Below are 23506 nucleotides of genomic sequence, written 5' to 3'. Positions count from 1 at the left end.
TATTTCCTTTGTGTAGGTCATATTACGTAAATATTGAGTGAGTGAGCGAGGTTTTACGCCACTTTCAGCAATATTCCATCAATATCACGATGGAGAACACCAGAAATTAGCTTTACACATTGTACCCATGTGGGCCATAGAACCCAGGTCTTTGGCGTCGCGAGTGAACGTTGGCTTCCCCACCGCCTATATTTCCATGGACCGTTTTCAGTTGTCCCAGAGGTTTTGAGCAATATCTCTTTCACATTTAATGTAGATCAAGATGTTATACATATTTATCATATAATGGGTAGGTTTCTCGGCAGGATAAAGCCAACGGATAAAAACGATATCCGTTGGGGTCATATGCGGATAGAGATGCAAATATCAAAGGTCAAGTAGGACTACTTTCACTGTTTATAAACAAACATAGCCAAGCGGGATCAGTAGCCATATCTGTGCTTGTAGACCTCTGCGGCTTAAAACCTTCTCCACATATTAAAATAGTTGGATTGGGCCGAAATAATTATGTTTGAATTGTTACCTTGTTTCGTTTTGTCGCTGTGTGTACATCTGACTACACTACTTAAGGTAATGACAGGACAGACCGACTGTCAACAACGTCTGACCGTGGCCGTGACGTCTCATAGACTAGGGTTAGAGTAGCCGAGTAGCTTCCCTTTGACAAAGGGCAGTTACTCTAGCGGACAGACCGATGGATTGCTGCGAAAGGCAATTAAAAACAACTGTTGTTTTGCGTATATGTTGCTTCGCCACTGTATAAGAAACAGATTTCAGTTAGAACTATATTGGCTACTGTCACTGTCCGACTGACACATCACTTACCCTGTGACGGAATAAATATTAATGCGCGCATTCCAGGAAAACTCGCAATGTTTCGGTAATGTTTGTGAGAGAGGGAAAGCGATTTTGAAGCACAGAATTAAAGAATGACATTATATGATAAAGAGGTTATCACGCTTGTGTGTTTGGGGATGGTAAATATCCTGTATTAAGAATAAACACTATGTATTTAGCTCGCCAAGGCTCGCTAAATACAATGTTTATTCCTAATGCAGGATATCTACCATCCCCAAACACACTCGCGTGATAACCTCTATGTATTATACACATAGCCGTTCTTGTCAGTGATAAACGTACGTGTCGACTTACAAATCCTTGAAATGTGGAGATCACAGAAGCCGCATACCGATGTGACACCTGTCTTGTCTCCGCAACCCAGGACAACAACAACAAAGAGAACGCCCTGGCCTCGGGCTCTGCTGACAGTGATGGAGAACAATGTACACCCAGGCTGCAGTGTTGCCTAACGCAGTGTCGCATTAATTCCCCGTGCTTGTAGGTAACAATATTACTGCATGATCAAACAAGTCATGAATGTGGAGAGATACCTACTTTGTTTTTTTTCTTTTAATGATAATATTAAATAATAATTAAATATGAATAATAATGATGCTCAGAGCGCTTACATTATTACCCCGGTCAGTGGATCAGTGTGCACTCGATTTTCATTCTCGGCTCCCTGGGGAGTATACAACCCATGCTAAATTTAATTACCTTTATTCCTAACACTTTTTAATAGTCGATTTCGACTGGTTAATCATACAATGAGGACAACAACGTCGGTCATGGCAGGTGAACGTTTATAATGTGTATCGTCTTCTCTTGTATTTATCTCCATGACGCCGAATACTCTTACCCCAGCTAAATTACTTTCTTTCTTTGTCAAATTTAATTTCTATTTAATTTCACCTATCATGTAATTGATATTGTATGTATGTAAGGGAGAAGCCTTTCCGTTAGTCTGCCATCTCGAACCAATCTGATCAAACAAACAAAAAGGTAAATTCACCTGCGAAAATCTCGCAGTCGGAAACATTTTCAAAATTCCCTATGATGGCATTCCCCAAGCATAAATATATAACGTGACTACATTTGGGGGTTGAGGGCAAATTTCAGGATTTTTGTAATGGCCATTTCCACACTGATGGCAGCAATTTTACAGAGAGTGTGACGAAGGTGTCACGCGCTGGGAAGGATCGTGGCACTCCAAGGGACACAACTCTGCATAGCGGGGAGAGGCGTTGGTATTCCGACATTATGTTCCACCAAGTTTAAGCTGTATACATATACATGTAGACATCCGCTATAGTGTATGGTTCGTTCAGATAAATTCAGTAAAACAAGAAACTTTATTCAGAATGTCCAGGTTACATATCGTTCCAGGCCAGAGTATACCAGTCGAAGTTTGTAAACATCACACAAAGAACTATTCCATCTGCATTAAAGTTACCTGTAAATAATCTAGTCTTGGCCAAACAAACCCCAAACAATCCACGCCATCAGGCATAATGAACCGCAAACAGTGAAAGTCAATGAGCCTGACCGGTCATCCTTATGCCTTATGACACCGACATGATATCATGGGTACCAATGTTTCCCTACAATCCACACATTGCCATTGGAAATGGTAAAAATGTTCAAACTGTCGAATCTTTTTCAAGAACTGTTCTGTTACGCCATTGCCTCCATAAACTGGTTCATTGATAACATCCCCATCAGCATTGACGTTGATCTGGAATCCAAAGGAATGGGCCTGAATGGTAATAGCGCCTCCATGTTAATCCCCCTGCTGGCGGGGTTAGCACCTACGTTTCCACTTAAAGCCCGAAGGAAATCTAGCAGTCTCCTGGTAGATGCAGGGAACGGATATTGTAGTCCGTTCAGGGATAAAGCTCCATTGATATTTTCAGGTGGTGCCAATGAAAGTCGGGGAAACATAGACTGTATCGGGTTTGGAGATAAGGGTATTCGTGGTCCGTTCACATTTTCAGGTGGTGCCAATGAAAGTTGAGAAAACGGAGACTGTATCGGGTTGGGAGATAAGGGTATTCGTGGTGCTTTCACATTCGAAGGTGGTGCCAATGAAAGTTGAGAAAACGGAGATTGTATCGGGTTGGGAGATAAGGGTATTCGTGGTCCGTTCACATTTGCTGGTGGTGCCAATGAAAGTTGAGAAAACGGAGATTGTATCGGGTTGGGAGATAAGGGTATTCGTGGTCCGTTCACATTTGCTGGTGGTGCCAATGAAAGTTGAGAAAACGGAGATCGTATCGGGTTGGGAGATAAGGGTATTTGTCGTCTGAAGGGTCTTTCAGATGGTGTCACGGAAAGCGAGTGTTGCCTGTTGAGGACAAGATGAAATGGTGGCTTATTGGAGACTTCAGACGGTGTTTTATGTGGTGCCGAATCCTGGCGACTAGGTTCAGGCGACATAAGCATTGGTGGAAGTGGCTTTGTCTGGAAGGTTTCTTGCTGAGCCGTGTGCATGTATTGTGGGTATGGCGAGGTGTTCTGTCTGTCGCCGTCGCTGTTCAGTGGGGGTCTTGCGGATGTTGATGCAGATGGAGACGTCGGGCGAGGAGTTTTATGTCCTGCAAAGTATTTTGAAGAGAGATGACGGTGGAAATTTAATTGTCACAATTGGGGTGAGGTGTGGTGAGGATGGCACAATATCGCAGTTTAACATGGATAGGCCACTCAGACACAGTACACTGACTCCTAGCAGACCAGTCCTTGTTTTAGCCCCTTTACGCCGAGCGCCAGGCAGCGTAACAACAAGTGCCATCTTTTAACGTCTTTTGGTATGACGCGGCCGGGGATCCAACCCTGAACCTTCCGCTCTCCTGGCGGAAGCTTCACATGTACAATTGAAGAATATAAAGCTCGGACTTCAGACTGCCGGCAATCCTTATATAAAGTTGCATGCTGATCTTTTTGTTTCAATGCATATGAAAACATTTATTCATTCATCTTGGATTTTATATATGAGGAAGGAAATGGATAGAAAAGCTTAGATATCAATGTTAAGAAAATAATTTACAAAACGTCATACTTACCTTGGCCTGCAACTGAAACACAGTTAGTGGTGTTCTCGGGATGGTTCGTGTACCCAACGTGACAGTAGCACACTTCTTGTTGACTACGCAGTTTTGCACACTGTCCATTCTCGCAAGTCAGCGTGCACTCGGCTACGGTTAACAAAACCCAAAGCATTAACCATACACAATCTGCGTGAAGCTACATACTCGTAATACGAGGACCTTGTAACAAACAGTTCAGATCAGGTCTTTGGGGGACCGACCATTTGATATTCTGGGGTTGGGGCATGGGATTTTGTATCAAGATAAGATATGTTTTAGCTACAGCTACAAAACGAGAAAGGTTTTCTAATTGAAACTTTGAGTTATTGTTTTAAAGAAAAACACCTTGCAACAATGTATTTTTGTGGCTGTCAATTTCTTCTCTTTTTAACAGCCATAAGCATCATTATATATTTCAAGAATTTTCAGGGACAAAATCGAAAATCCCAGCTCTTTCTTTCCCGTTATATGAGAACATTAGGCCCCTTACCTTACAACCACAGCCTTGTAGGGTTCATTTCATGGTCAGACTAAGATGACCAGACCCTGATTTGCCTGAACTGATTAGTTTGTTGTTTAGGCTATCAATCATCAATCAGTTGTCATGAAAAACTGTTGTAAGAGAGAGAGAGGGTGAGGAAGAGAGGCGGGGGGAGAGGAGGTTGAGCCCTGTCGAACCACCACCAGCATCACAAAAGAACACGTTGATGCCCTCCGCGACCTTGAACTGAACAATGGGAGCATTCCAGAGGAGACCACAGGATTCTCATGTGGGTCGATAAAAACAATCCTTCATGGACTCTACATACGTCAAGAGTGTGTCCCCGATGGTTTCCTAGAATGCTACCGGGTGAATGGTAGGCCATGCCGGTCTCCACTTCAAATGCCCTGTCAACCAGGTATAATCGCAACAAGATTTTCACATGAGGCTAGATCAATTTATCATAAATGGGTCCATTCGACAGTACGAGAGGGGAATAGCTGGAGTTACCCAGAGACTACTACGACTATAGTGAGGATGATTGGGTATTTCAACTCACGAACTAATGATACGGCAGCTGAGTGACACATATGTACAGAGTTGTGTGCCCTTGATACAGGGTCCGCAGCGCCGTGGTATTTATGTTGTAGTTGGGTAACAGGCAACGCTACTAAAGCACTAATTGTCGTACTTACTTGAGGCAGCACATCTACCGTTCACGTTCTTCTCGAAGCCAGGTTTACACTCGCACGCCTGGGTGATCGGGTCACACTGACCATTTCCACACGTATCCGGGTCACAGGGAGCTGCGCGCACAGAACAGTCACGGTCAAGATAAAAGTGAGTGGGCGAGTGAGTTGGGTTTGACGCCGCTCTGAACAGTATTCCACTTATATTACGGCGTGTTAGCTTAATATGGGAAGAAAGCCCGAAGTGATGCAGGTCTCAGACGTATACCACTTTGGTGACACCCACGAGCACGGGTATGGTGCTGACAAACCTAGAAACATAATCGGGGCGAACCGGGACTCGAACCCACAATCATAGGTTTCTGGCGTGCTCAATGAACTTAACTCTGCACAGCGAATAGCGGTGCCGTAGACGTCTGGGCCACCCGTGCCCCACATACAAGATTGAAACTACAATATATCAATTATATTAGCAACGCCTATTGCATTGCCAACAGAAAACTGGTTAACTTTGTGAAATTAAACCTAATGTTTTGCTGAATGTTTTACTCTCCACACCCAGATGATACATATTATTTCAGTGATGGGGGGATGGAGTTCAAGCTGATTTTAATAGTATTCAAGTTATATCGCGGCGTGTCAGCTTGATGTGGGAGGAAAGCCCGAAGTGATACAGGTCTCTGATGTTTGCCACGAACACAGTAATGGTGGTTACAAACCTAGAAACAGAATCAGACCAAACCGAAATTTTAACCATCTATCTTAGGTTATTCAATTCTTTATTTCAGTATAAAGGCCATAGGCCCACGTACAAATACTCATTGAAAAATACAGTATGAGGCAGATGACAGAGGGTATTAAGTGACAGTATTTCGGATTGCAAGTGCTTCCAGTATATACTTAACACAATTAGTTACAATACTAGTGCGGTTACAAGATAATAGAGTATTATATTTAAATAAGGTAGGATTGGAAGAGTAATAAATAGGTAAATACTTATTTCTTAAATATCTGTAACATGGGCAGACAAGCATAAAATGAAACTCATCTTCAATTTCCTGTAAATTACAATATCTGCACTGCCTATTACAGTACTCTATACCGCATCTTCTACCTAAATTTACCATCAATGGCAACTCGCCAATTCTTAACAAACAAAACATACGTCTATAATGACGGCTTGTGATTTCACAGAGATACTTTTCAACTGTTAGCAATGACTTATATTCCTTATACATTGATAATTTACGTATTTCACAAACTTTACAATACCAGTCCTGTTGGTTACAGTCTTTTAACCTTTAAATAAATGCATTAATAAAGAGGTTCTCATTACCAACTTCCTGCGAAATCCACACGTGGCCAAATCCATAACTGAATAATAGTCTTTTGACTCAAGTTACCCATGTAGTGCGATTAACTTCATCTAAAGATTTCAGCATTAAATAACATTGCTTAGGGTATCTATAACTGGGTAAAGATAACAGTTTCAACCAATATTTAATACATCTCTTGTGATAATCAATAAATAAGCCATATCTACCACATTCGCCAAGGGCAGCAACATTTGTAACATGACTTCCAATTCCAATAGTAAATTTACAGAATTTAATCTGAAATTTTTCAATATCTGCAATTTTTGAATAGCCCCATATTTCTGAAGTGTATAATAATACAGGCTTAATTTGAATGTCAAATATTTTAAAAAGTATATGTACGGGTATGTTCTTCAAACAATGCTGTAATTTCTTAACGACGAACAGAGCCTTATTTGCCTTCTGAACAAGAGAGTTGATACCAGTCGTCCAACACAGCCGATTTGAAAATAACAAACCTAGATAATTATAATAGGTAGATACTTTAACATTAACATCTCCAAACCTCCATTTCTCAGTACTCCTAAGTTTTCCACCATTTCTGAAAACTAAAATTTCAGTCTTACTATGGTTAACTTCTAAACCCCATTTAGTACAGAAAGATTTAAGGATATTAAGTTTTCGTTGGAGACCAACTACAGTATCATCAATTATGCACAAATCATCGGCATATAGTAACAACAAAATGTCTAGAGATTCTTGACTCACAAATATTCCCCTCTCGCCGGAGGAGTGCAACATTGATTCTAATTCAACAATAAGCAAAGAGAACAATATAGGGCTAAGGGTGCAGCCTTGGCGTACACCACTTAGCGTTTCAAAGTAGCAAGTTGCTGTGCTATTTGATAACTTTACAGCCGATTTCACTTTTAAATACATATCTTTAATGACATAAAATAACTTTCCATGTATACCCTTATTTAACATGACATACCACAACAATTTTCTATTTACACAATCAAAGGCTTTTCTAAAATCAACAAATAAACAGTAAAATCTGCCATTAGCTTTAGATAAGTATTTCTGTATTAGACTTTGCAACACAAATATATTATCAACGGTGCTGTATCCAGCCCTAAAACCTGCCTGAGACTCTGGTATCTTATCGTAAATGTCACAAAACATAGTAAGCCGTTTATTAAGAATAAAAGTAAATATTTTACCCAATACATCACTAAGTGTAATACCCCTATAATTGTTAACATCAAATTTGCTGCCTTTCTTATGAAGGGGAGTAAGTAAACCTCGAGCCCAATCCTCAGGAAAATTACCACTATGCAAAATAGCGTTATATAATATAACTAGATAAGGAAGAAGATCACCCTTGCAACACTTTATCATTTCTGGTAGAACTCCATCGGGACCAGCCGCCTTACCATCTTTCAAATGATTAATAGCATGTAAAATTTCTGGTTCAGTGATTTCACAATTCAAAATATCATTTAATTCTTCATCATTACAGACAAAACAGTTAGATTCCTCGTGTTCATAAACAAAACTCTCAGCGGAAGCAAGATTATCATGATCAACATCATAATCAGTTATATTCAAAATATTTTTAAAGTAGGTTACTGGTACGTCTAAGGGATGCATCTCTGCACATCGAATTGCCCTGCCGTAGACGAGAGGACAACATGTTTCCCCCAGAAAATACTGGTCATTTTGATGACGCATATAGTGACTGTAATAATATATCGGGTTTTTTTAATTCCCTAGCACAAATACATACAGAAGCGTTCTTTCTGATCATTGAGGCCCTTTAATCGTTTTAGTATACATTGTGAAACATCAGAGAGTTTGACTGCATGGTCGTTCGCTAATATCCACGCTACGACCCATCTTAGTGAACAAAACGAAGAAATGCACATCCAGACTATCGCAGTATCGACTCAATCCGTGTATAGGCTGACAGTGACAGTCTACTGCAATCTATGAATTTACCTTTGTGTCTATTTTACACATCTTTCATCACCTTTCAATAATCGGTCAATTGGTCAATGATGACTAAAACATGTACACTACTGCCTAGAAGTTCATTCCCCTTACACGCATGGGCAACGCGTTACGCAACCAGTGCGCATCGGGTTGGTCACGCGTGTGAGACCCGTGTGCAACGCGTTGCACACGGGTGTGCACCCCGTCCGCCACTCGTGTGCAACGCGTGACACACTCATTAGAGGGGGAACAAACTTTTGACCAAAGGAGGACCCGTCTTAAGCTGAACCTGGAGGTGGTAACAAGGAGAGAAAATTTTGTTATCCTGACGAAAAATGATAATACACATGTATTTCCTCATGTCTCCTTTCTTTATGTGATTTTGTGGGAATAACATGAATACTGTTGCGATTAAATAGATCTGTTTTGTTTTATACGACCATTGCTTCTAAATCCGATGGTGTTAAGAGAATACATGGTCCTGGAACATGTTATTGCAATTGAAATGCTTTTATTGTGATTTGACATTAACCGTCTGTAGTACGACTTTCAGTGATAATATGTATGAGGTTTGGCGGCGCATTGTTTTTATTGGACCCTAATTACTTTATGATGACTTGGACTCTTTATCACAGCTCCATAGCCATGAGGCTGGAAAAGAGCAGCATGTAATTAATGAGGGTGGGTTATATCATTGAGGATACACTTGAGGGAGAGAATACTAATTACCGTACTACAGGAAGAGACCTGTAGACGTAAGCGCGGGGTTGTGTTTTAGCTGGCCGTTTGATAATGGCCGCCAGGAGAAGTGAGCTTTGCCTGCATCATCTAAAATAAATAATAAGATACAGCAGTGTTATTTTCACGGTCTGTTGAATAAACTCCCAGCGCAACGGTCAATGTATCTTCTACTTGATCCTTGATACATCATTTTGTCTTTCACAATATATAGTATTTCAACGTACAAAGGACACTGATCTAAAGCAATTCCGCGGGAGTAGTTGTTACCTGTGCATTACTGTATTTTCCCAGTGAGTACCCGGATGATATAGCAGAAATCTAGACTTGTTCGCGACCTGTGCTCGCCATTCGTAAGCGCATTTTAATTGAAAGTAGAAGGACGTATGGTCACACTGATCAACAAAAATGAAATACAGTTTTTGAAATGTAGGTATATTTGTGGGGAGCATCGGTAATGGTGATGCAGTTTTGATAAGTCACTTGCTTGGTAATTGTGCGATCTTCGTGTACACTATTTTGACTTGCAACACAGAGTAAATATTTCACTGAACATTGCTTATTTTACCGTGTGTATATGTTTACATTCAAAATGTAAACAGATTTCACTAAGGAAATGTATTAAAACGCCTAAATATTCAGTTTATTTTACAAATTAACTGAAAAATATGTCCATCTTTATTAATATGATAATGAATTCCAAATATTTGTTTATGTTTAATACCATCACCAAGTACAGTTCTGTATTGTTTGGCTTCTTTTCTTAGCATAATTAATATATTGTGATGTGTTTAAGCTCTCTTGGTCGTCTTTATCATTTTTAGTCAGTCGGTTAAATAAATAAATGGATTATTCAGTCAATTTGTAAAATGAGTGAAATATTTAGATATTTAATAAATTGCCTGAGTGAATCATATTTTACACATTGACTGTAACATATACACGCTTACAAAAGAAAATACTTGTGAAAACACCGTCTATCGCGCATCGAAAAACTTCCCAACCAAACGGAAGGGAACAAGAATGATTCTGTTCAAAGCTGCAGCTAATGAATGAAAACAAAATGCAAATATCATTATAACAACCTACCAAAGTTATAATGTATCCGGGAATATCAACATACAGGAACAATATCCATTGCGTCTGCAGCTGTACAAAAATACTTATTCGATGTAAAATGTCTATGTGAGAATCAAATACTTTAATAATAATTATTTGGAAACAATATTTGGAATATATATGAAATATATTAAAACATTTAAATATATCGTTTTTAAACGTTATTTAAATGTATCGAATAGTATAACCCGTGTTTGTTTCTTAACTGATCACTTATTTTGTTTCAGTTGTTTCACATAGGTGCCAAGTTAGCTGAGAAAGCCCACGTGACAACTATTTTTATAATGTCCACGGTTCTTAAAAACATACATTGAGTTAGATAACAATGAACAACCAGTCAGTGTGTTATCGGTTACCCTTTGAACAAAGTACATTCGATGGTCCTTCAGCATCAACATTGTCGAGGTGTAATTTCATTTGTTTCTTATAATAAAGCTTGAAATTCTTTATGATCCTGGCATCTAGTGTTAATTGTTAAAGTTAATCTCTGCAGCCGGTGCGTGTCAAGACACGGGGTTGTGTACTCGGAGTACGCTGACCACTGTGTCGGATTAACGAGACTGATTAATGAGTGATTTCACTAATTCGTTGCAAATTAGGTGTGTCGGAGTCGGAGTGCGAGAATGTCGGATTAACGGGACTAAATAGCGCTGAATCAATCGGTTCCCATCATTTGTGTCGGATAAAGCCGAGTGTCGGATTAACGAGTGTCGGATTAACGAGTGTCGGATTAACGAGACTTGACTGTATGTTGTTTTTACATCTGTACTTCACGCCATGATATGAGTATTCCCTAGGTTTAGTAACCCTACCTTCACATGTAAACACTTACTTTTGACATATCCACTGTGCAAGATAACAGTAATTAATCAATCAACGTATTTCCTGTTGATCCTTTGATGTCTGGGAATGATCAGTTGATTTACAAAAAAAGTAAAGCAACTGATCATACATCACTTGCTGGGCTGCGACGTGCATAACTCACATTCCACCTCACTTCAAACCTGGATTTAGATTAAATAATTACCCCAGGTACAAGAAAGACCAAATTTGAACCTTTATCGGGTAATCTGAGTGGTGCTACAACTAAGTATACATGTTATAAATTCATTAACTGAGCAGCAAGTGAATTACGACAAATACAGAAGTGTAGGGTTATACCAGAAAATGTGGATGACAACAAGGGAGTAGTAATTGTATCATCCACGCAATCCGAAATCCGCAAATGCTTTCACTCAGGGATACTTTTTTATTATCAAACTGTAACAATCAGGGGTATTTCCAAATGACGACATCCGATGAGCTTTCGCCGTTATTTGTCTGTTTGTTTAGGCTGAAGAAATTAATTACCATGCGCCCTTTGTTGAAATCTTCATAGATCACGGGTAACCAATCAGTTTTCAAAAATGCGTAAGTTTATTTAGCTGTCCTTGCAGACTGGTAGCCCAGTCTCTTGTCACGCTCGGTTGCGTTAACGAGCAAATTGACTCACGGCAGCTAGTAAGCCCAAGCGGAAATCCAAAGGTCGTGTTACCTGAAGAATCAACCTTAATTTGCGAAATATCTACTGCTCTCAAAATCAATATTTCTCCCAATACTAAAAGTCAGAACTTTCTAACCAAGGAGTACCAGTTGAAACTGGTCGATGGCTGAACATTCCCAGGGAAGACAACCAGTGTCCACTCTGTGATTCTATCGCCGTGGGAGATGAATTGCATTATATTCCGATGTGAAGCTTTTCACCAACGGCGAACTATGAACTCTTAAATGAGCAATATCTTAAGTTTCCAAACATTTAAGAAAATTATGACCACTAACAGTGTAAGAAATCTTAAAGGCCTATCTAAATTCCTTAACAATGTATACAATACAATTGGTAAATTGTATTAGTATCCACGTATCCTATTTTTATTAAATTGTACATAATAAAAATTGTAGATAATTGTATGTCATGTTATTCTAAGAATAAATGAGTTTGAGTCCGACACCCGAGAAGAAGCCAGAGATTAGTGCCCCTTTTTGAATAGTTTACAATCATGTGTTTTACGGTTAGCTGTGTTGGCTTAAACGTATTTTTATTTCAAAAGAAATCTGGATCGGTAAACAAGCAAAACATGCTTATGTAATACCTCTCCAGGTAACAACTTAACAACAGCTGGATATATATAAGAGAGTGATGAACAAAATGCACAAATGAAAGCAAGCAAGTGGTGTCTTTGAAATAAGGTAATGCAGTTTTCCTTTACTACATGCATAAAATTAAGCTACTCAAACCTTTTGCTTTTGACAATGATGTCATGAACTGATTTAAGAAGAGTCATGTTTGTAGAACTGCTTAACTACTGCCATGTAATATAATTTTAGACCATACCCATGTGTGTAGAAATACACAGTGTTTCTGATATTATCGTATTTTTTAACAGTTATAGAAAAAGTGAATTGCATCTTCAAGGTGATATCCACAAGTGCAGTCTGGTATGTCTGATACATGTCGTCTAAACTTATCAGCGTTTAAGTCACTGCAGCCGAGCCTAAGGCGACAGTGGACAATTTGGCATGATCTATGAAAATATTTGAAGTCAAAATTATTAATAATTGCATCAGAACGATTAATTAAGGATTTGATTTCTTTTAATGAGCGAGCATTAGTTACTTCATCGGATAGAGGGTTCCGCAGGTTGATCATATCCAGAAGAAATGATAATAAGCATAGGACTGTGTTCTACATTTGATTGTTTGTATGTTGAATCTTTTTCTAAGGTTATATTTCCTGTTATCAGAGAATTGAATATACACTTTTCAAATAATTTGGCTAAGCAACGTGTGAGTGCTACAAGTCTATAATTTGAGCATTCATGTTCATCGCTGACACTGACACCGCATCAGCCCGGCAGTGGACTTGACACAATTATTTGCGCACCGATTATATAACTCCTACAGACAGGTGGGGTGGTTGTTCAAAGCAAAACGGACGACCCCTTCTGTTATCTAATAAATGCTGTGCGGCGCCTTTGATCTTGCCTCCAACCATACACCTTATAGTAGTAAACGACGATCAGGATGGCCTGGAAATAAACACAATTCTGTCTGCCCAATGCATCCACAATTAACTAGAATGCTTCATATCTACAAATATATATAGAAAATAGATATTTGCCCACAGCAAATATTCATTTGCTTAATTGCATCAGTGTGGTTAATCAGAACATGTACAATGCTTTCTTACGCTTGGTGAGGCAGACTGAAATTGAACATTAGGATAACGTCAGCAGGGATAAAAGAGGTCATACCAAAGAACTTTATTTACTAGTGGAAAAATCAGACATTCCGATCAACCACTACAGGCCCCGGCCGGATCTCAAGGTTGACCAGATCAACACCCCAAAGGAATATCTCTACGCCAAACAAGGAGTCCCTTTCGTCATGGTGCACAAGAAGGGTGGACAGGACATCGAGTACGACATCACAAACTACACAGACTTGTACCACTTCTTCCATAATAGTGGCGTACCGACCTCAAACCACTTCGTCGCCAATACCGCCGCCCTCCTTGCCATGAGTCTCTACCAGAATCCCGACCCCCAGGATGAGAAGACTACTACAAGGACTAGACTTTTTTTTTCTTTTTTTTTTTGGGTGGGGGTGGGGTGGTGGGGATGGTGGTGGGGGTGGGGGGGTGGGGGTGGGGGGTGGGGGGGTTTGCACTTCTTTATTTAATCATTACCCTTTTTACCCTAATAGTACAAGTGCTTCCCCGTGTGCGAGATAGGCTTAAGTCGGCCATACATAAATATATGTAAGTTACGTACATGGGGAGGCTAGATTATTTACAGCTTACAGCAATATAGTGCAAATATTATGTTCAATAAAAGAAAACGTTGATAGATCTATAACACACTTTTTGTACTATTAAACCAACTGTGGACTTTTAAGACATTTTCATTATTGTAATAACATCTAGCTAACCAATCATGTCTATCTCTGAAATCCACAAGCATAGTTGCTGTCAAACCTAAAAAACATATTCAGGGAGGTCAGTTTTGACTTGCCAAGCACCTTAAGGTGAGTTTATTTTTAAACTGTCAAAAGCGATTGTCCCTTCAATACTAGTATATGTCTGGAAGCTGTCTCTCGGACTGTTATGAGTTATGATGTATTTTATGATATAACTGGGGAATGTTCAAATTAGTTACTGTCGTTTAATCCAACGTTCTAACTGTCAACTGTCTCAACAGGATCATAGGTTTGGTTATATATCTCCTCCCTGTCTCTATGTCTTAAGTTGTTAATCGGTAACTGCGGTCCAAATGTATCAACTTATTCATCTATTGTTGCAAACTTGACTGATTTAAACATATCTTATTGATCATGAACTACACAGTCAGTCAAGCACCTGTATCAGAAATGTAAAACCAGCCATGTTTCATGTAGTCCCAATATCACTGAAAAATGCCGATGTAACGTGACAAATAAATTTACTCACAGACAATATATTTTTCGTGAGAGTGAAGCACAATTTTATTAAAGTTTTATTAACAATTTCATAAACTATAACAATATTAATATTAAAATTCATCATCACTTGCCAAGTTTATGAAAATGTCCCCATTTGGGAGATGTCACATATAAACAAGGATTCGAACTAAGTTTGATCGTCTTTGACACTGAGGTTTATCCCCACTTTGCCAGCAAACTGCAGAAGATTAACAGTGAGTGAGTGAGCATCGTTTCTATGTTTATACAAGAAAAGATGTCATGCCAAAACGCTCACAGTAGTTAGTAAGTAAACTCACGACCTGTCATGACCTGGTTGAGTGACTTCCTCAAATGAACGTGAAAGGATTACCCACAGAGAAAGAAAGGATTAAAGTCACCCATAAATCTTATCCTAACGTAGTACTCCAACTTCTAAATGCCTCTCAAAGAAGGATTAAAATCCTAAAGATATCCTATCTACGTGGTATAGGTACTCACAACCTCTAATAATAAACTGTTACGTTTGGTATCCCCAGCAATACTCACTATGGTAATTGGGCAAATGTAAAAATCACAAACCCTAACGAGATTCTGTCTACATGGTCACACCCGGTGATTGTGAAGATCTCAAATTTTATCAACTGTCAGACAGCATGGCTGTTCATATTCATTTACAACATCCTCTTATAATTAGTATAAAAGTGTCCCATACAAAACCTTCTTTTATTTATTTTTCAAAATACAACACAGAAAGTTGGGTGTGGGGAAATGGGACATATTCCTACGTGAAATAATGAGACATTAGTAGTGGTGACGGCTATGTCATAATTGAACTGTCTAAAGCATAAATTTGGCGAACGAAAAACGTTATATTTGCAATCAAATGGAATGACTCGTGTGGGCAAATGAATATGTTCGCAATCCACAAACAATTATTTTATTAATGGCGAACATTTACCAACCCGCGACAATCGTGTCAACACGGGGGTTTCTTAGCAATAAACTCGCATCTAAATTCACTACTGTTCTACTGTCGGCTAGCCACAATGGCTAGACTGGACCCTAGTGGAATGGTTCATGCCATAAAAGTCTAGCAACCGAACACTAATTAAGATGGGCCGACCTTGTATTTACGGTCTGGTGAACACAGCTCAATGGCCGCTCATTAACTCAAATTTCACATCTCACTGTTTTGTTTTATTTCACTATTCATTTGATAAATTTGTCAACTTCAACTGGAACCCGGTCCCGTGTTACACGGGTGTGGACACGGGTGTGAATCGCGTGTGCAACCCGTTGAGCACCCGTGTCACATGCGTGTTACACGCGTTCTCAACGCGTGTTAGGGGAATGAACTTTTAGGCAGTAGTGTAACCACAGGTTCATTTACAACCGAAATCTCTCCCGTCACGTTTATCGTATCGGCCATTTTAACGTCTTGCACTTGCTTTAAATGTATTACGATGCGCTGTCATTGTGACTAACTTACTGAGGTAGTTCGTTAAAAGACCTTTCACATTTAATGGTGATGTTATTTGAATACATGTGTTGTGTCAAATGTTTCTGAAGAGCAAGTTGTGTATACATTCGTTCTTTCAGGAACACCTCTCTCTTTGAGGAACTATTTTGTTCCCCGATACAGCTGGATGTTGTGTGGCTGTCAGTGTAAACGTGAAATCACACGTACTTAAAATATAATTGTGTCTAGGCCTGCTTCCTTGAGGTAAGAAATTGTTTTAAAAATATAAGAATTGACGTTCACTTTGTGTGAGTTCATTGGAGTTTGAACTCACAAAGGAATAAAGTCAACTCCTAAATGCCTTCGAAGCACTGATCGTGTTCATAAGAGATTTATCTGGAGAAAGAAAGAATTCGTCATTTGGGTTATTTATATTGCAAATATTTCCATCATATCATGGTCAATATTGGTAGTTCCACACGTTTCAAAGAGATCATGTATTCAAACTATCATATACAGTAAACTACGGTTATAACGAACTCAAAGGGACCACTAATTTTGGTTCGTTATAACCGTAGTTCGTTATAAGCATATATACAGCATAAATACAACAAATGGCCGGGACTAAAAAATAAGTTCGTTATATCGGTCAGTTCGCTATAAGCGTGTTCGTTATAGCCGTAGTTTACTGTAGATATCTGCGAAGGAATTTAATAATTACGACACTTAAGGGAAAAGTTATATGAGATCTCACCAACTGCCAGACAGACGCCGTTCGGTCCTTTGAAGTACCCAGACTTGCAGAAACACTGCCCTGAACTGGAACAGAATCCATTCGGACAAGAATCCACTGCACACCGTTCTGTGGAGGAACGCTTTACCATGCTTAAAACTAAACCATGTACCGTATCTCTTACTATAGACGACTCGGAGTTTACCCTTGGACATTACTCATACTGACCCATGGTTTATTGAATATCAGACACCTATGTCCTTCACCGGAAGTGAGGGACCATTCGTTGTTTAATTTCTAGATTGGGGCCATTAATTTAGGGGTTTTACTTGACTGGGTTTGTATTAGAGAACCGTCTTCGATTCATCTAGGTTAGATGCGAGGTCAAATAGAGAAACAGGTTCTATTGGATACCACCTTCTAGTAGCGGAAATACGGTATTCATCATCTAAAACACCCATCTTTATTAATACCTTTGAAACATTAGGAAATACAAAATTATAATTATCTACACAAACCATCTTGAATTTTTTTTATTAATATTTTATTATTAATCATCACCATCTCAGAAAATGTTTGCAGAGACTAAATGTGCCGTCATGCACACTCTGAAGTGTTGCACTAAGTGTTTTATATTACATAAACATGATCGTGAAAGCAACAAAACCATATCAATATTGATAAGATATCACTGCTTAATGAATGAATGAATGAATGAATGAATATTGTTTTACGCCGCATCAGCAATTTTCAAGCTATTCACGGACACTGCTTAACGCAGAGTCGATTATGCAATTCCGACTACAGTAGGAGCATGTGTTCACGAATCATTATCAAATAGTGACGATAACAGGTGAACGTATCCTGCCCACCGGTGGCATCCATCACAAACACACGCAAAGGCAAGTTAATTGCATACCTGAAGAAAACACGAAAAAATTGCATCAGACATCATTGTAATCATTGATGTGTCAAGTTTGGAAATGTCCTCGACATATATACCTAAATTCTCTTTTGAAAGCTTTGCTGAGTCATGAATGCTGTAAATCTTCGTTGTAAATAGCGTGGGACTCAACAAGGAAAGATACACGTACCGATGGGCACACAGTTGCCATTGGGGTCCTTGGTATAGCCGCCTTGACAGGTGCAAACAAACGTTATGTGGGAGCAAACACCATATCGACATTGGTCTTGAGTACAGCGGTCTGGTGGATGAGAACAAAGTAAACCATTCAAGAGTTATCGGCCATGGTTAAAGATCTAGAATCAAGCAACTCATTTTATATACGAAAACCCTGTTCAATGGGACGATTAACAAGTCCACGAATGATTTCCATCACTATGTGTTTTGTTTTTAGGTGAAATATTTCTCCGAACTTCTTTTTTTCCAGACTACAGTCCGTTTGCTGCAAAATCGTACAGATGAAATGCAAATGGATATAAATCCGAAAGCAACAATTCGTCTTAAAATGACATGAATGTTATCTATTTGTCCATACCACCTCGTCACAATCATTTCAGTCACTGTTATGAAGTGCAGAAAAGGTTTGAGATTCTCATTGTATATCCCTTTAATAACTTCTACAGAAAGATACGCTTCTGATTTAGACTTTTCATTTGACAGTATTATATAAGTTACAGAAAAAACACGTGCGAATATAGGGCTGTTCATTGTACAGTGCAGATCCCCTTGTAACAACAGGCATAAATAAACACCAACAATGACGTGATAGTTTGTTAAACCACTTTTTATACCCGTCACGACAATGTCTGAAATTATGGTCACGAGTTGTGGACAAATGAATAACTTTCATGTCATTTAAGACGAATTGTTGCTTTTGTGTATATATTTGTTTTTCTTTCATCTATACAATTTTGCAGCAAATGGACAATAAAGGGGGTTCCCCTACACACTGTGTGGAGAAAATCGCAGTATCAACCATATGCATTTTAACCAAATGATTTGTGTTTACACATTGTCAATACACCGTGTTTTGCCATTTCTTATACAATGTGTGTATATATAGTTAATCCTATGCAGATTAGGAAGCATAACATATTGTTAGTACAATGTATAGTAGGTGGAGGTTTTCTGTTAATACCGTGTATTAGATGAAGTTCTATATTGTTTATACAATATAAATTGCGTTATATATCATACAGTGTGTTATATATACTCTACCTAATGCATATTGTATTAACTATATATATATATTAGATAAGTGGAGTAAGATTGAACACGGTTTTGATTGGCTAGCGCTTTCAACTCGTACCACGTACGAGTCTCATCAGGCCATAACTGAATAACGGACATATCGTACGTGGTACGAGTTGAAAGTGCTAGCAAATTAAAATCTTACTCCAATTTTTTAATTATTGCTATATTATACCTGAGAGTTAGAACTTTGCTGTGCTTTATATATATAAATATAATTTATTATATTAGATAGAGGTGTATATTATTATTGCAATGTGTATTGAGCAACGTTTACCAAATGGAACGCAGACGCCGTTAGGATCCATCGTGAATCCGTGATAGCACCTGCATCCAGTGTTGTCGTTGCAGTAGCCGTTAACACATGACTGGTCCGTGCAGGAGGCTGCAGACAGAGAGCGGCGCTGTATCAAGGCTTGGTGAGAGAAACTGTTCTGTCATTGTGGTTGGTTTCATCATCATCTAAGCTGCTTATTGGACATACATACATACATACATACATACATACATACATACGCACGCACGCACGCACGCACGCACGCACGCACGCACGCACACACACACACACACATACACAACCATGAGGTGGTACCTAAGGTCATCAACAAACTCTTCCCGCTATGACTCGCTATCTCGAATATCTATATATTTCTCAAAGTTACTAAGCTACATTATGTGTCAACACTGACCTCTCATCACTAATTCGCCGTTTACGCCAAATGACATCACTTTCGGCATATCATCGAGACTGGTTATTGACATGTCTGGGGTTGACATTTTATATTTACATAAATAATTTACATGTGGGCCGATTCAGTGTATAGCAAATTGTGGAGAAGAAAATGTTTACAAATAGTAATTGTCAATGCAAGAGAATAACCAAACTAGATTATAATTATCCACCGAAACAGATTCCATTTGGCGTAATAGTGGTGAAAATTATATGAATGGGTCACTGAAAATCAGTGATGACACCAGGTGTTCGCGAAAAGAGTTAGCATGTGCTGCCCGACCGGTAGCACCCAGCATTCACACAATTTGCATTCAAAAAAGTAAATTTAGTATTTATTGCCTGACGCCGCACAGGAGTGCTCCTGCATCGTATAAAACATTCCTTATAACCCCCCGGTGACGTCATCCTATTGTTCTCCAGTCGGGTTAAATCTCATAAACAGTGACGTTATAATGTCCCTGGGATTTTATAGGACATTCAAGTCATATTTGCTATATAATGTGTTATAATGTCCGAGGGATTTTATATAATGCCTGGGTATTTCATTAATATAACTTCAGTTCAGATTGTGACATGTAATGAAATGTAATGTCAAATGACAAACGTTTTCTTTATATTCCCGAGGATAGAACTCTCAACCTTCATATCTGTAGCCGAGTGAGTGTACAACAAGGCTACAGAGGTGTTGATAAGCCGCACTGCTTTTTAGAATGTCTTTTTTCAAGATCCGTACGCCAGCAACAGATATTTTACGCCCGTTTCCTAAGGTTCATGGACAGTATATTCGAAACATAAAAAAGTTGATAAATGTTGTTTTAAGGTTCAAAATCGGTTTATAAGGAAGATAAAACACTTCCCCTCGGGTTGTTATGATATTTAAAACCCTTTCTCCCGGAAAATCCCGAGGGGCGGGCATTAAATATCATAACAACCCTCGGACGTGTTTCATCCTATACATAAACATCGTCGTGTTTTGTCCTGTAGATATTTTAACATAAGAAGTTAGCCTGCTAACCGATCCAGTTTACTGCAAATTCTGAAATACAATGTTTAAAACCAAAACTTTACACAGCACACAACATAAAGAGATTAATGGTGTTTCTAAACAATACGTGTCAGTGAGTTTCGCTGTCGGGGTCCAGTTTACTGCAAATTCTGAAATATAATGTTTAAAAGCAAAACTTAATTACACAGCACACAACATAAAGAGATTAATGGTGTTTCTAAACAATACGTGTCAGTGAGTTTCGCTGTCGAGGTCTCCTTTACTACAAATTCTGAAATCTGATTTGTTTAAAACCAAAAATTTACACATTTAGTACAGTAATATATTGCAGCTATATGACTGCGTCTGTAATTAATCAAGTCTGGACCAGACAATCCGGTGATTCGGAGTCCTGCATCGGAGTCCGATCCGCGCTAGCAACCAAATCAACGAGCCTGACCATCCGATCCATTTGGTCGCCTCTCATGATCACAACCGTCATCGGTTGCTGGGGACCTATTCTAACCAGACATTCCCACGGAGCAGGCGAGTGATATATGATCATGTTAGTTCACGGGCGTTTTCATGACAGATTTTAATTTGCTCAAAAGAGCAGTATCCACGCATCAAATTAAGTTGTAAGAGACGACATGTGGTAAGGAGATATGTCATAATTGTTGAAAGAATTACACCAGTAACAGAGTAGGAAATCAAAACACATACCATTTGCAGCCACAACCATGGACAGTGTCAATCCCAGCAACATTTTCCATCCCATTCTTTAGTCCCTCTGAGGCCTGAAATATCACATATGAACATTATTTACATATCCAAAACACAACCCGTCACGTTTTAACACTTCCGCACCAGACACACCAGTTGTTCATATCTGTATAATAATTGTGAATTCAGAACACTGTGCATAAAATAATATGTCTTCGAGGGGGGTGTTGAGGACATTGTTTTTTTAAATCGCTTGTTGTCACATTTTTTAGAATCTAAAATACTAAAGGAGGAAAATAAGGGAACATGTTACAATGTTGCAGATATGTTTCACTTATAAATGTTTTATTTGATGAAGATAAGATTCAGAGTTAAAGGGAACGTATTACAATGTGGAAGATTTGTTTTACTTATAAATGTTTTATTTGATGGAGACATTATTCAGAGTGAAAGGGAACGTATTAAAATGTAGCAGGTCTGTGGTGGTCTAGTGGTAGAGCGCCCGCCCGGAGAGCGGAAGGCCCGGGGTTCGATCCCCGGCCGCGTCATACCAAAAAACGTTAAACGATGGTGCTTGTTGTCCATGTCTGGCGCTCGGCATTAAAGGGCTAAAACAAGGACTGGTCGGCTCGGAGTCAGTATACTGTGTCTGAGTGGGGTATTCATGTTAAACTGCGGTATGGTATCTCAGCGGGCTAGTACTATAAATCGGCATCAGTCCGGACTAGTACAAGCAGCCACACACACACACACGTGCATGCACGTCGCCATATAAGGGCAATAATCTTGGACGCGACGTTGAACCCAATTTCACCTCACCTGCTATCTTCACAGCCATCAAAAGCGTATGAAACGTCAATACGTGTTACTTTAATTCCTTCACGCCTTGCACGGGGACATTGGCAGCCTTGTAGTCTAAGGCATCGCAAGGTTTCTAGGTTTGTCAGCACCATATCCGTGCTAGTTGGTTTCACCGAAGCGGTAAACGTCTGAGACCTGCATCACTTCGGGCTCACCCACTCACCCACTCACGCCTTGCACGGGGACATAGGCAGCCTTGTAGTCAAAGGGATCGCAATTCGCTGCGCCTGCTTGCAAAAATCCTTTGGGTTTGAATCCCGACTTGGACTGATGTTTTAAGGTTCGTCAACACCACACCCGGCTCGTGGTGCCATCAGAGTGGTCAACGTGAAAGACCTGCGTCAATGAGGAGTTTTCCCTACATACACCTGGCTCGCCAGAAAGTAACGGAAATACTCTTCACAAACGGCGTTAAATCAAAGCCACTCCCTAACTGTAATAACACTAAACTAATCCAGTCAAGAGATTTTGATACAAGGAGGTAAATACTCACCTCCAAAGGCTAAGAATATCAAATTATCAGTGTGTGTTTCAGATCAGATCTTTTATGGTTATGCTTCATGGCCTTCCTAAGATTAAGCCTTTGTTAAAAAAAGATGCATATCATAAAACAGCAAAACGTCAACACAACTTAAAAACAACACCTAAACATGAGACGTTTCCGTCTCCGAACTTCGAAACCCCGTCGTAGGTCAGGGAAACTTTAGCCTCGTTTTCAATTAAGGAACTATGTTGCCATGGAAACAGAAGAGGTGGGTAGTAAGCGTGTCAAATGAAACACGTGTTTATACCTGTAATGTACATTAACAGTTCGTGCTCTGCCTGCGGAATGTGTCACCGTCGTGAATTTCTCACAAAATAAGTAAATTAAATGCTTTAATGTTTCATTCTTTGCCTGTGTCATACAGGGTTAGATTAGCTTCTGCATGCGTTGACATAGGTTATGAATGTAGGTTATGCTAAGTAACATATACAGTGGATACTGAATATAATAAATTATTTATTTTATTGCTAACAATTTTTAGTCAACAACAATTATAAAATATATATTGACATAGAC

At 39.2% G+C, this 23506-nt stretch overlaps 1 protein-coding gene across 1 annotated transcript; it reads right to left on the bottom strand.

The window, feature by feature from the left end:
* Nucleotides 1–2173: 2173 nt before the first annotated feature.
* Nucleotides 2174–23012, bottom strand: LOC124131013 (histone-lysine N-methyltransferase 2D-like). The gene is made up of 8 exons (XM_046494076.2): nt 22940–23012; nt 21586–21659; nt 19422–19529; nt 18024–18134; nt 16951–17058; nt 5100–5210; nt 3900–4031; nt 2174–3434 (listed from the first exon to the last, which is right to left on the bottom strand). Exons 2-8 carry the CDS (start codon nt 21638–21640, stop codon nt 2515–2517), a joined length of 1545 nt encoding a protein of 514 aa, XP_046350032.2. The 5' UTR covers nt 21641–21659; nt 22940–23012; the 3' UTR covers nt 2174–2514.
* Between the last annotated feature and the right edge of the window lie 494 nt (nt 23013–23506).

The sequence above is a fragment of the Haliotis rufescens genome, unplaced genomic scaffold, assembly GCF_023055435.1.
Source record: "Haliotis rufescens isolate VD_foot unplaced genomic scaffold, xgHalRufe1.0.p SCAF_10, whole genome shotgun sequence".
NCBI classification, from domain to species: Eukaryota; Metazoa; Mollusca; class Gastropoda; order Lepetellida; family Haliotidae; genus Haliotis; species Haliotis rufescens.
This window is presented reverse-complemented; position numbering and strand designations above follow the sequence as displayed.